Source organism: Ambystoma mexicanum, chromosome 4q (assembly GCF_040938575.1).
Source record: "Ambystoma mexicanum isolate Mex_15411 chromosome 4q, UKY_AmexF1_1, whole genome shotgun sequence".
Lineage (NCBI taxonomy): Eukaryota > Metazoa > Chordata > Amphibia > Caudata > Ambystomatidae > Ambystoma > Ambystoma mexicanum.
The window spans coordinates 1,075,112,085-1,075,125,025 of record NC_090928.1 but is presented as its reverse complement, the minus strand read 5'-3'; the positions used below and the strand labels follow the sequence as shown (position 1 = coordinate 1,075,125,025).

At 46.3% G+C, this 12,941-nt stretch overlaps 1 protein-coding gene across 4 annotated transcripts in view; it reads left to right on the top strand.

Annotated features, from left to right (window-relative positions):
* WDR26 (WD repeat domain 26) overlaps window positions 1–12,941 on the top strand; it is a 1,161,882-nt gene that overhangs the window by 125,582 nt on the left and 1,023,359 nt on the right. For all 4 annotated transcript variants that reach the window (XM_069608652.1, XM_069608650.1, XM_069608651.1 and 1 more), the window contains exon 5: window positions 5,457–5,554. In XM_069608652.1, the coding sequence (XP_069464753.1) occupies window positions 5,457–5,554 (98 nt within the window). The remainder of the gene's footprint in view (window positions 1–5,456; window positions 5,555–12,941) is intronic.

Sequence of the window (12,941 nt, the reverse complement as noted above, 5' to 3'; positions counted from 1 at the left end):
CCCTCTGTATGGGGAAAGAATGTCCTGATAATGACGGACAACCAAGTGGCCATGTACTACCTCAACAAAAGACGAGGCGTAGGGTCACTACCACTGTGCAGAGCGGCAATGCAGCTCTGGTTCTGGACAATACAAGAAGGAATCTCTCTATCGGCAGTTCACCTAGCCGGAGAGCAGAACACGGCAGCGGATGCTCTGAGCAGGCAGAGCACAGTTTCTCACTAGTGGGAGCTAGCTCAGGAAGTCCTGTTGACACTGGTCGCAAACAGATCCACTTGTGGGGTTGGGCGAAGATCTCTTGAAGGAAGTGCAAACTCTACTGCTCAAGGGAATTTCCTCCAAGAGGAGCTTTAGGGGACGTGTTCGCTATACGCGTTTCTTCCAGTCTCCATGATTCCTCTCTTTGCGAGTACTTCACCTGTGTGAATAACATTAATCCTTAATCTCAGAAAACCTAATTTCCGATCCCCTTTCTGCAGGGGATTAGGATTAGCCTCCGAACATACTCCTATTGTTTGGATCCAATCCATTTCATCCCATCTCCTTTTTGCCTTCAACAGATTCTCCAGTAGAGTTTTTCTTTCTAGATCAGCGTCCAGTAAGTGTTGCCACCTGGTTACTTAACGTTGAAAGAATTTTCTTTTCCATATGGACTTTTATATCTGCTTAGAGAGAATCTTCCTGTACTGAACTTATCCGTTGAAGCAACGATATTAATTTCCACCCTGCCTGAGCTTTCAGAGATTTTAAACCTAATTCATATCTAATATTACCCATCGAAAGGCTCATTGGTAGCCCTAAGACGTGTTTCCACAGGAGTCCCTCCCATTTTTGCCATGATGTATTGCAAAGCTGGGGTTTTGCTTCCAATCCATACAACAGACCTTCAATCACCTTTGCTTGGTAGAATTTTAATGCTGGGATTATGGAAAATCTACCGTAGCTCCTAAGTATTTTCTTCATTTGAGCGGCTAGAGGTTTTATTTTCATTGCAATATCCTGCTCTACTTTGCAAAGTGCCAGGAGAGCATATATTTTGTATCCCAGATAGACCAGCGCTTCCAACCTTATCTTCTGGCCCCCCCATTTACCATTGTTGGATATACCACTTTTTTATTTTTGTCTGAAAACCATAATTTATTTATTTGCATTAAGAGCTAGTTTGTTTTCATTTCCATAGCAGTGTAGAACATGAAGACGTTGCAGTCCGATTGCTGTTCTATCCAGGACCACAACATCGTCTGCATAGGCAAGCCAGTGGAGCTTTACTCATTCTACACTGGACTTGCCAACGCAGACGGAGTCAGATATTTGCCCATTTCTACTATGTAGAAGTTAAACACCAGCGGTGCCCCTAGACACCCCTACCAGACTCCCCAGTTCACTCTGGCTGGTTCAGACAGACGACCTTCCTCATCCAAACACACTCTGATAGTATTCTCTTTATGGAACTCTATAAGCATGCCAAGAATTCATTTTGGGATTCCCTTTGCCCTAAACTTCAGCCAAAGCCTTCCCCTGTCCATCTGTTCGAAGGCCTTGGGAAAAGTCGACCCATGCCTCAAACAATAGCTGTTCTCCACTGTTACTTGCGTCTTCACTTAGAAGATTTAACAGCATTCCATTTAGGGCTGTAGATAGACTTCTCCTAAAACCCATTTGGCACCTAGATAAAATCTTCACTCTTTCCCAATTCTCCAGCTCACCCAAGAGTATCTTCATGAAAATGTTGCTCTCTATAGGGCAGTATCTCACCCCCCCCCTGTCCCCCCTTGAACAAAGGGATAATGGTAGCGGATGTCCAAGACAGAGGTTCCCTTCTTACCAAGATCTCCTTGAAAAGCCAATTCAGTAATTTCGCCCATAAGGCCAGGTTGCTTTTCAGAACCTGATATATTTAAGGAATTATTATTATTTTTTTTTTTAAATCTCCTGTTTTCAGTTTAGGAAAATAAACTAGCAGTCTTGCTTGTGTGAAGACTCAATGCTCTGAATCCCCAGTTCCATTCCACTCAAATCTAGCACCAAAAATGCAACTGGGCAACCTCCATAGGTTTGCAGGAGCTGTAACCCCAGATCTCGCTACCATACAATATCTAGGTTACCAACTTGAATTTAACCTCTAGCCCTTATCTATCGAAGGCTACGTATGGATTCTTTTTCCCCCCCAAAGATCATGATCTTGGTTTTGTCTTTGAGCTTTTTTTTTTTGTTTTTGTTTGTGTATAACTAAATTTATCTAGTAAAGAGACTATTTACTTGCAGAAAATTCTCAGCATAGTTAAGACCTTGGTCAGGCCTGCTGGGGTAGCGTCAAGATAAGTGTTATCAGCATAATGTAAGGCACTTTATTCCTTATTACCCAGCCTAAGCGGACATACCCTATTGTGTTTTTAAAGGGCCAAAATCTGACATGAAAAGTATAAAACTGAGTGGTGCAAGCAGGCATACCTGTTTAACCCCACCCCCCTTTTTGTCTTAAAAATATCTGTATTGTCACCTACTCCGTCAAACCTGACCGCCGTTCTCGTTTGATCGTAGCATACTTCTTGTTAAGCGTGACCTGATGGGAGGTGGTGACCACTTCCCACGAGTGCTTCTATTCTTGCTTCAGCTGAGGGACGCAGGTCCTCCACCCACAACCACTTAAGGCAGCTAATTGTTTAGTACAATTCATGCTGGATCCTTAACCTAGGCTAAGGACCGCAGACTTTCTTCAGTAACCTGGAGGGGGATGGAGCCAGCAGTTTTCATCCTCTGCACATGCTTCCTTCAGTATGTGGCAGAACAAGCATAGTCTTTAATGAGGGAAGGGGAAGCCTAATGGGTCTACTAGATAAAGAAACTAAGGGCATAAGGGTATCGCAAAATCGTTGGTGCAGGGCGGATGTTGATGCAGCTAGTATGGGTTATAACCGGATCCATCATGCAAAAAAAAAAAATCAACTTTCATAGTTTTTACCATAAATGTATTTTATTTACAAAAATCTCCTTTTCCTAGTCTCGCCTCCCTCCCTGGTCTTACCTCGTGCTCTCGCACTCTGACCGACCCCCATCCCTCAGTTGTCCCCCTTTAACACCACTTCCCTCCCTTCTTGGTCACCCTTCTCTACACCACCCCTCCTGTCGCACTTCCTACCTCTCCCTCAGGTTTCCCTCACTTCTCAAAACCCAATAGATAATCAGACCAACATTTACAGAATCTACTGAATTTTCATAGCCTTGCCTTAAGTGCTCTGTTCGCCCGCTCACCCACATTGCCACTCTTTTGCAAATCTCTAGCTGAGCTACTGCTGAAGTGAATCATTTCCGAAACCGGAGAGACCCTAGTACCGCTCACCCCACTGTCTTTTGACTGGGTCACATCCATGAACCTGTGACATTTCCTTCTTCAGGAAGGCCCCCTGATCCATACCTTTTCACCTGTCTCCATTCAGGAAACCGATTGAGTTCTCCACGGTTGCCTGAAAGTTGGTAATACATGCCCGATTTCTGAGGCGATGTTAAGGGCCCGTGACAAAGATCCCTCCATTCAGTCTTCCTTGTGGGCGCCATTATTGCAGCCCCAAATGCCACTCCACTGCCGTCCCTTGGCTGCCAATCCTGCAATGCTGGTGGCGGCACACTATCCGATGTTCGTTCACCTCTATTCTTCTGCACTTGTAACTACCGTCTCCTTGCCCTATGGGTGAAATGTTGAGGCTCTTCAGTTATTTGCTATTGACAAACTAATCGCCCTGCAGGTGCAGAGGAGCAACAGGGAAAAGTCAGTAGCCCTAAATTGCTCCCATACTGGATCTCAGGAAGCACGTGCTCCTAATGTGGTGCTCAGTTTAGGGCTGATGAAGTTTGGGGCAGGGAACCAAGCCAATAGCCCTGCTTCCCTGCCACCTTGCCTGCTTCGTGTCATTGCACTCGTCCCTCCCTCACTCTGGGGAAAACCCACAGGGCATCTGAGCGTTCGTGTTCATGCCCATTCGCAATGATCACCAACCCCCTTTGAAGGGCAGTTGGTATAGGACAATCGGGTGTCTGGGCTGATGAGAAGAGCAGCTATTCTAATAATCTGCACTTGGTAATTTCTCCCGCTAACTAAACCAACCCAGTGTGATCTTGAGTATTCCTGCATTAGGTTGATAGGAAATCTCTGAATCCAGCCTTCCACATCAACTGTCAGATGCCGGAATAAGTGTGCCACCTTCCTACTAAAGGGGTGGAAACCTGGGGGACCACCCGGTATATATGGTAGTTGAACACATTTTTGGCGCTGTTCTTTCAAGATGGTGCACTGTAGAGCGTCCTTTCTCTGATGCATGGAGATTACTTGGCACATAGGCTTGAAGGTTGCCTTCTTCCTCTTGCCCATTAACTGAAAGCATTTCCGGTTGTTCGTCTAGGATCAACTTTTTTCCAATTTGAATTTAAAATTCTTTTATTTTTTATTTTTATTTTTTTTGGTACTTTTTCGTTGTGTAGTCTCGCTATTTATAAATATTAGTAATGTAACCATCTTTTCTTGCAGGATTGAGGGGATAACATGGACATGCATTAGACAACTCCATGTTTATATCATGAAGTATTCCAAAACCGGTTTTCTTATTTGTTACTTTGCCCCATACGGTGGCATGTCGGAACAATCATATTTAATGCTATTGTTTACAGTTTCACTATTATTGGTGGCACTGCGGGAATGTTCCTTTCATCTACACCACCGTAAACTGGTTTTCAATCTTCAAGCAAGCTCTGCTTCCTATAGGCCTTCTGACTGCTCTTAAATGTCATCTATAGTACAAAGGCAAACGTACAAATATTTCAGTTCTCTTTGTGGAGGTTTGAAGAGAGTTCCGGCCCCGTGGACGGTGTTAGGCCGGTAGCTGCCCCCGGCACGCCGGGATCGGTTCTTCTCAGAGTCGGGTTGGTTGGGAATGCAGCCCAAAGCGGGTGGTAATCTCTATCTAAGGCTAAACACGGGCGCGAGACCGATGGCCAACAAGTACCGTAAAGGAAAGTTGAAAAGAACTTTGAAAAACCCTAGTCTTTCTTGCCCTGGCCTGTACTACAGGGTTAAACTGGAAAGTATTGTCATAAAGAAGCAAAGTATAGAGTCTCGGTCCAGAAATTAGAAAATGGAGCACTGGACTGAAGCATAGAAACAATCTGGTTGTGGCCCAACTCAGTGCGGCCTTTACCCTGCATTTTATGTTGAATTTCTATGGGATGGCAAGCCCCCCTCCTGTATGCCCCAACTACACATAAATAATATTGGGTAAAAATACCCTATATAAAAATGCTCTGAAAGGAATGTGGAGAAAACTGGCACAGTGAGTTGGGCCTGTTTTTTTTTTTTTTTTTTAAATGTTTGTCTTATTGTTTGGTCACAGTTTCGTTTTGGAGTGCACACTTGAGGTTAATGGTGGAAGAAAATAAATTGAAGAGTTTTGTTTTGTCTTTAACAGCTATCTGATGTGCAGCCATGCAGAAGATCTCAGGGCTAAGGCTGAATGGGAAGGGAAAGGAGCAGCTTCCCGATCCAAGCTTCTGGACAAACTTCAAAGTAAGATTATTATTTTTTATTAATTTTTTTTAATTTATTTATTTTGCCCAAATGGTTGTGTGGAATATTGATTTTTTTTTTTTTTTTTTTGTTTTGGCATTTTGTGAAATAGAACAGAGTAACATTCCCTCCCCCGAGGTGCTGCCTTCTCGATTTAGTTCCTTAATTTCGTAGGTTGTGCGGAGGCCTCAGACAATGTCCAGAAGCCTTATGTTTTGCGGGCACACTTTAAATAATCCTCCCTTAGATATGTCAACACTAAGCCCCAATCTTCCCTGAACTTCTTATAATCCTCCTATATGTTGTAGGCTACCCACTCGATAGCCATATGTTATGTAGCTAATCGTGGAGTGTGGGGGCATCGTTGTTCTTCAATTTCCAGGCAATTGCAAGTAACGCCGCCATATTTCTGCTGATGTTCAGAACTGGATTGTCTTGATCGATGGCTGTCCCTCGGGGTTGCATCTTGTATGCTTCCATGCACTGTACATTATTGTATTGTGGCATACTCCTATGTCCCCTCCTTTTTCCTCCATACTGAATGGGCATCCCTGAACCTTTTGCACCACAAAGAAAAAGTGCTCACCTTCAATTTAGATGTGCAAGGACTCTCTGGTAGTCTGCCCCCGTCCTTTTGAGTGGACGGGATGGGACCTGTACCATGCTAGCATGCTTTTATTTAATGTATTTTTTTTGTGCCTGTTCTGCCTTTTCTTTTTCTCTTTCTCCCATGTTTGTCAAGAGTGGCTTTGGTCTGTGTGTCCTGCGAGGAATTGTTTGTGTCTGCTCACCATGCGCTCCGTTTACTGTACTTGGGTCGGGGCCGGGTGTGTGTGTGTGTGTGGGTGGGGGAGGGGTACAGTGGGCGGCGGCGGTGGTGGTGGTGGTGATGGTGGTGGTGGTGGTGGTGGTGGTAGTGGTAGTAGTGAACACTTTTTTTTAAAATGTATTTATTTTAAGTCCCCACTGGAGTATCTGAAAGCTTTGAAAATGCCAGATGTCCAGGCTGTATATGGATTGAAACTATATTTCGGAGCGCTCCAGCGGTGGGTGAGGGGGTGGGGGCGGTGCGACTCGTTTCTGATGAGTACTTGGGTGGGTTACTGAATCGGAGCAGCAGTCCTGGGGTAAATCATATCGGCTAAGTCAGTGGGCAGACCTGGGTTTCTTGCCTGTCACACCTTGCAGGTACTGTGCCTCCATACCCTTTTACCTCCAGCTCATTTCCTTCATTTCCTTCCTCTGAGGTATGAACATACAAACCATGGTGCTGGCCACGGCTACTCTGGCTCCTACATATTCATTGCAACCAATGTCTGCAGCCTGTGAAGAATACTTATTTGACAGATTCATGCTTCTCATGAAATGGCCTCAGATAATCAACATTGTTAAAAATAAGATTTGCATGGTGGGGCCTCAAGCCCAGCATCCTCCACCTGTGCCAGCGATGCATTTGGCCCCTACCAATTCTGCGCCCGCCATCCCCCCCGGTGGTGCAGGATCGATTGCATGATCCTATGCTGCCTCCACAGGAGTCACGACGTCATCCAGTAGAGCCACACTGTTGAATTGCCAATTTAGTGGTGCCCTGTGCCCCCCATGGAACATTTGTTTGGGGGGGGGGTCTTTGACTCCTCCTTCCCGCTCACCCAGCATGAGCAGCCAGGGGAATGGGTTCTAGCAGAGATTTTGGCACTCTGATAATCTAACCTCGTAGGTATTCCTCTATTAAAGTATGTATTGTTGCTGGACAGACCCATTTGGGAACAACTATATTCGTGCCATGCTGTTATTAAGAAACCAGATGTAAGATTCAGGCAGTTTAAAGGAGGGAGTGTTTGATCCTTTCACCCACTGCCCCTTCTGTAGTAACTGCTGCTTCCTTGTATAATAAGCTAGTCTGTAGGTTGTCCTCTTTAGTAGTCCGTCTAGTCATCCTCTATTCTCTCAAAAGAACACTGGCTCCTGGTGGCCTATGGCCTCAGTTTATTCCAATGGAGGCACTCGCCATGTGCAAGCTAATGCTACATGTCGCAGCCCTTTGGAGGGGATTGGAGGTTTCCTGCCAGCCCTACTGGTCAAGTGTCTCACTGCTTTCAAAGCTGATTTGATGAGGCCAAAAATGGTTGCTTAAGACCTGCTTGATCTTGAGTAGCTCCTATTGATACTGCTAGCAGAGGCATCTGCGTTTCTGCACCACGTGGATGCATGTGACTTAATTCTGCTGATAGTGATCATGACCATCGCTGTATGGGCACCGATCTGTTTCATTCCTCCTCGTATGATGAGCTTTTGAAGTACAATTTAGCTCTGAGATTGTGAAATTGGTAGCCATTTTATCTAAGCTACAAGTCCTTTAGCCAGTCGCAATCTAGGAGCGCCAGCACACTTCGGAGGCTTTAGGGTATTCCAGGAAAAACACTAGAGGCAGCCAATGTGATCGCTTAGGGTTTAGGCAAAAAATGCATACTTGACCTAAGCTCTCCTATTGCCCCCCCCCCCCTCTCTACCAGCCACTGAAGCAAAACCATCAGTGAGGGTGTCGTCAGGATCCGCAAGTCCCCATAGGAGGAAGACTTTTAAAGTCAAGTGGACTGGCATTGTCTTTATAAAGACCCTGTGGCTACTGTTCAGTTTCTTCAGGGTTCCATTCTTCTCCCACGACCCCTTACTTTCACTGCTCACTCCTCTTCTCCCCCTCCCTTCTGCAGATTGGCTCTCCAGTGCTGATGGGGGAAGTTGAATAGTTGGTAGTCTCAAGCAATGGAACCGGTTCTGTTCTCTGACGGAGGCAAGGGGTTTTCTTAGATCTTCACAATCCTAAAGAGCCCGGGGGCCTGCCAGTTGGTTTGGCTTTCCACTAGAGAAACTAAAAATGGTAATGCCTGCTCTGATTGGGAAGTACCTCTGTACGGGCTATTGGCGATATGCCCTGGACATGAAAGACTTTTACGTACTTATTCTAATTTGGCAACTACACTGATAGTTTCTGCACTTCTTGGATCTGGGTGGCACTTCCAGTGCCAAGTCTTGATCTTTGGCCGCAACTACACTCCACAAGTGTTCACATAAATCATGATCACAATTATGGGGTTTCTAAGGATCAATGGCTCGTGTGTTTACCCATACCTGAACGGCTGGCTAGTCAGGGACAGGTCTCCTGAGGAGACCACTACACACTGGACATTCTTATCTATCTGTGGTTCTTGAATAACTTGGAAAAAGTCAGTGTATAGACGTGTGGGGCAATTTGATTTTTTCCCAACTCTGGAATGTTGCAACAATATTCTGATAGTGACATTTTGTTTTAGCCGAGAGATGGTCTGTCTGGTGGTTCCAACACCTATTGGGGCTGATGACTACTTGAATACTGTTGGTTACTCATGCCAGCCTCTGTATGCGACTGCAAATGGTGACATGCTGGGATCGGGAGAAGGGTGCTCAGTTAAACACTGGCTCCATCCCATGCTCACTGAGGGAAGACCTAATTTGGTTCTAGAGGAGTTCATGGGGGAGAGCAGAGGGATGTATTTAGCACCTTGTGTTCTGGCCCCCCAGTCTGTAGTGGCAATTGACTCCTCGTTGAATGGTCGTTGGGGAGGGGGGCAAAACGCATGATGGGTACTAAATTGGCTCATGAAGGGTGAACCTGTTTCAACACGTTTCTTGGAATTCAAAGCCATCCAATTGGCTCTCGGATCATTCCTGCCACTGTTACAGGACAAGGATGTTGATCTGACTTGAGACCATGCCTCCATGTTTTATGTTAGCAAGCGGGGGTCGAGGGGCAGATCTCCTCCCCTGTGCATACTGGCAGTGAAGATAAGGGCATGGGCCCTAGGTTGGGGATGGCGCTTTGTGCTGTTCTTCCTGGAGTATCCTACTGATTTGCAGATCGACTTGGCAGACTCGAGACTAATAATTCCAAATGGGACTTCCATCCTGATCTTATTCAGAAGATATTTGTCGTTTTGGGTGGTGGGGGGGGTCCCAAGTTCATGTCTTGGGATGGTCCAGGCAAAGTCATTGAGCGATGCGCTATTGCCAGAGGTGATGCACCTTCCTGCAGGTTGTTCTCATTTAGACTGGACCCGGCAAATTCCAATTGTTGACTAATTGCAAACTAATCAGGGTGGCACCATACGTGACCTCCAGGATGTGGTTTTTAGACCCGACACATCTGGTAACTTTGGGTCCACTTTACCTGGAGCTGTCCAGGCAAATGCTCTTGCAGCAGGTGGATGGGTGGGTTTGGTTCTCCAGCTGGCTCTGCAAACCCTAGCACTTGCGGCTTGGTTCCTGAAGTCTGATTCTAAAACACATTTGACTTTCAGATTAAATCCTTCATATAATTCAGAAGGCCAGAAACTAGTGCAACCACACTCACTATAAAAGTGTGGCATGAGCCGTTCCGTGGCTTTACTGATTACTGTAGCAATGATTCAAGGTTGCATCCGAACATCCCACCCTTCCCTCCCTCAAACTCTGTTATCTACATTGCGTATCTATCAGGGGTTGGTCCCTTTGTCACCATAGGGGATTCTAGCTCGGTTTCTGTTCCCATGCCAGCTGGTGCAAACGGCGATTGGGTGAGTGTATTCCATGCCGTTCTCTCCGCATTAGTGTCATTAGGGGTTACATGTGCTGCTGTCTCCAAGCCGCAGCTTTGGCCAGTACCCATTTTATTTAGGTCTCTCCACCAGTTATCCAAGTTGGGGCCTTTCAGAGACTTTTAAGTCCTCGCTAACGGACGCTTAGCAAGTATGAAAGCCGAGTCTTTCATCTTGCAGACGTACTGTAAATGTTCAGAGCGTGTAAAGCAACAGAGCATGCAGGCTGCAGGTGTTAAATGGCGTATGCCGAGGCCTCCTTTGGTCAGTCTATCCGCTATTCCCTCCCAATACTGCTGTATATTGAGGACCAAAACATGTGCAAAATGCCTGTCTGTGGTAGCACATCTGGGACAGTGTGGTGTTGCTGCCCCAGGAAATTTGGATATCTGATATGGGGGCGGTGAGAGGGGGTTAAGTATGCTTTATGCGTTACATACAGTTGTATCAATTGCAGCCGTGCATTTCGAGACACTTTCTTATGGTAATGCAATATCTGTGCCCATTGTGTGTCTGAAAACTGAGTACCCAGTTCCTCCTCCCACCTGACCTTTCTAGATGTGTCTGTAGGGGGGTCTGCTTCTTAAAAGAAAACCATGTAACCTAGAGATTGTCTGTGTGCCTACAGCTACGGCAAACAGGGTGTTGAGTGTGCCTCCACTGTCTCTCCGTACATTGGCCACCTGCATGCTGTAAGGTTTTATTATGGTGCAGTATAACAAGTATTGACCCTGATGTAGCCCTGTGTTATTGACGAGCTCTGGGAAGGGTGTTAAAGGGTGTGAAGGAGGTGTCCGTAAACAGGTCCTCTATTCTGGCAACACCCTTAGATTCTCAGTGCGTCCGGATTCCCAGATATATTTGCATTGCTTCAGCAGCCAAAGAGGCTAAGGCAGTCTGCACTGAGCGGGTCTTTCAGTTTAATTAGTGCTAGTGCCCTATCCCACTGTTGAATGCCCAGTGCTATTAAGTATGGATAACTACTAATTCCTGTCAGGTTGCACCACAACATTTCTTTCAAAATGACATGCAGTGCTGCCAACTGCAGTAGCTTAATATCTGAGGTGGGTTCATCCACCTACCACCCTACCACAAATTGCAGCTGGCCCGCATTGTAAGGGTCTTTGTAATGACGCTAACGCAATCCTGCCATTGTGCCACAGGAATCTTCCGTACGAAGGAGTTAATGCCTTTAAAGAAGGCCTTGGGTATGTTGTATGGGACGTTTGTGAAATAATGTAGGATTCGCGGTAGAATAGAGTGCCGCTTGACCCATTAACGACCGGGGCAATTTGGTCCAGAACCTCATGGAGCTCTTTACCCCCTCGAGGGCATTTTGTGTGGGTGTTTTGTGTAGTATTTACATTTCGAGTGGATTGTGTCCTCCAACATATTCCTCCTCTTTGTTATTCCATCCAGCTCAGCTGCTTCAGAAAAAAAAATTCTGCAGAGGGCGCCATGCGTCGATGTCGTCGAGTCGATGGTCCCTCGAAGGCCTCCGTCCAGGGTGACGTCATCGGGTGTATAAGTAGCACGCGCGGCGCCCCTTTGCCTCAGTTACGTTTTTCTGCAGTGTACGTTGCTTCGGAGAATCGGTGCACCTAGAGTTCTGTGAAGAAAAGATAAATAACGAAATATGTCTGTCATTGACGCCGACCACGACCCCGAAATCGGCTTTCAAGAAATGTAAATCGTGCGGCTCAAAAATGTTGATTACCGATCCGCACCGAGAGTGTTTATGGTGCCTTGAAGAGGGCCACGACATGGAAGCCTGCATGAAGTGTCAATCGATGATGGGGAAAGCCTTACGAGAGAGGAGGGGAAAACTGCAGGTAGGTCGTAAATCCAACCGAAAAGCCTCTAGCGTTGAGTCGAGGTCGCGTGAGGAGAAATTTCCTCGACGCGAAAGGCATCGGTCGAGGTCCCGAAGTGATTCCCATCGCTTGTCGTCTTCGTCAAAAAAATCGAAGAAATGACGCCATAGATACCCTCCTCCACCTCATCTTCGGACGAATCCACAAAAATGATGAAATGTCCCACAAAACATTCATCATCCGAAGAATGGGAAGCTTTTAGGATGAAAATGTTGGAGGTTTTTGACAAAGCGAAGCCTAGGTCCGCGCCTTCCTCGGAAGCCGGCCGGGAGCGCCATTACTCCGACACTCGCGCGTCCTCGAGCCCGGGTGATCGAAAGAGGAAGGCTAGAGAACCTTCTAGGACGTTGAGCAAAAAAAGCCGCTCGAGTCGACCGATCGAGGTCACCGACACTGTCGGAGACCGAACACACCTCGAAGGGCAAGTCCTCGAAGGATGCCTCGACGCCGTCGAAGTTGGATAATATGTCAAGTTATCAACGCCTTTGTCGACATCGACGCCGAAGCCCTCGACGCCAAAACTTCCAGCTCGACAAGATAAGCTAGGAAGAAAAGGCAAAAGCACCTGGGTTGCATTCAGGACCCAGTAGCACTCCTATACCACCCCCAGAGAAGGTTTTTAAGCCTTTACCTAGGAAGGAGTTCTTCAAATCCTTGACCTCAATTTTTGAGGAACAAGAAAGATCCGATGAAGAAAATGTTCCCTTTGGCCTTGAATTTGGTACTCCAAATGTTCCTGAATGCCTGATTTCAGAGGAAAGTAGGATGAAGGATTTGGTGGAATCATTACACAATGCAAGTGGTATTGATACGTCCCCAGAGAACGAATTTGGTGAACCAGAGCCAGGTCAACATGCTAATCCACCATATCGTCCGTTAATGTCTAAGGTTGTGGATTATTTG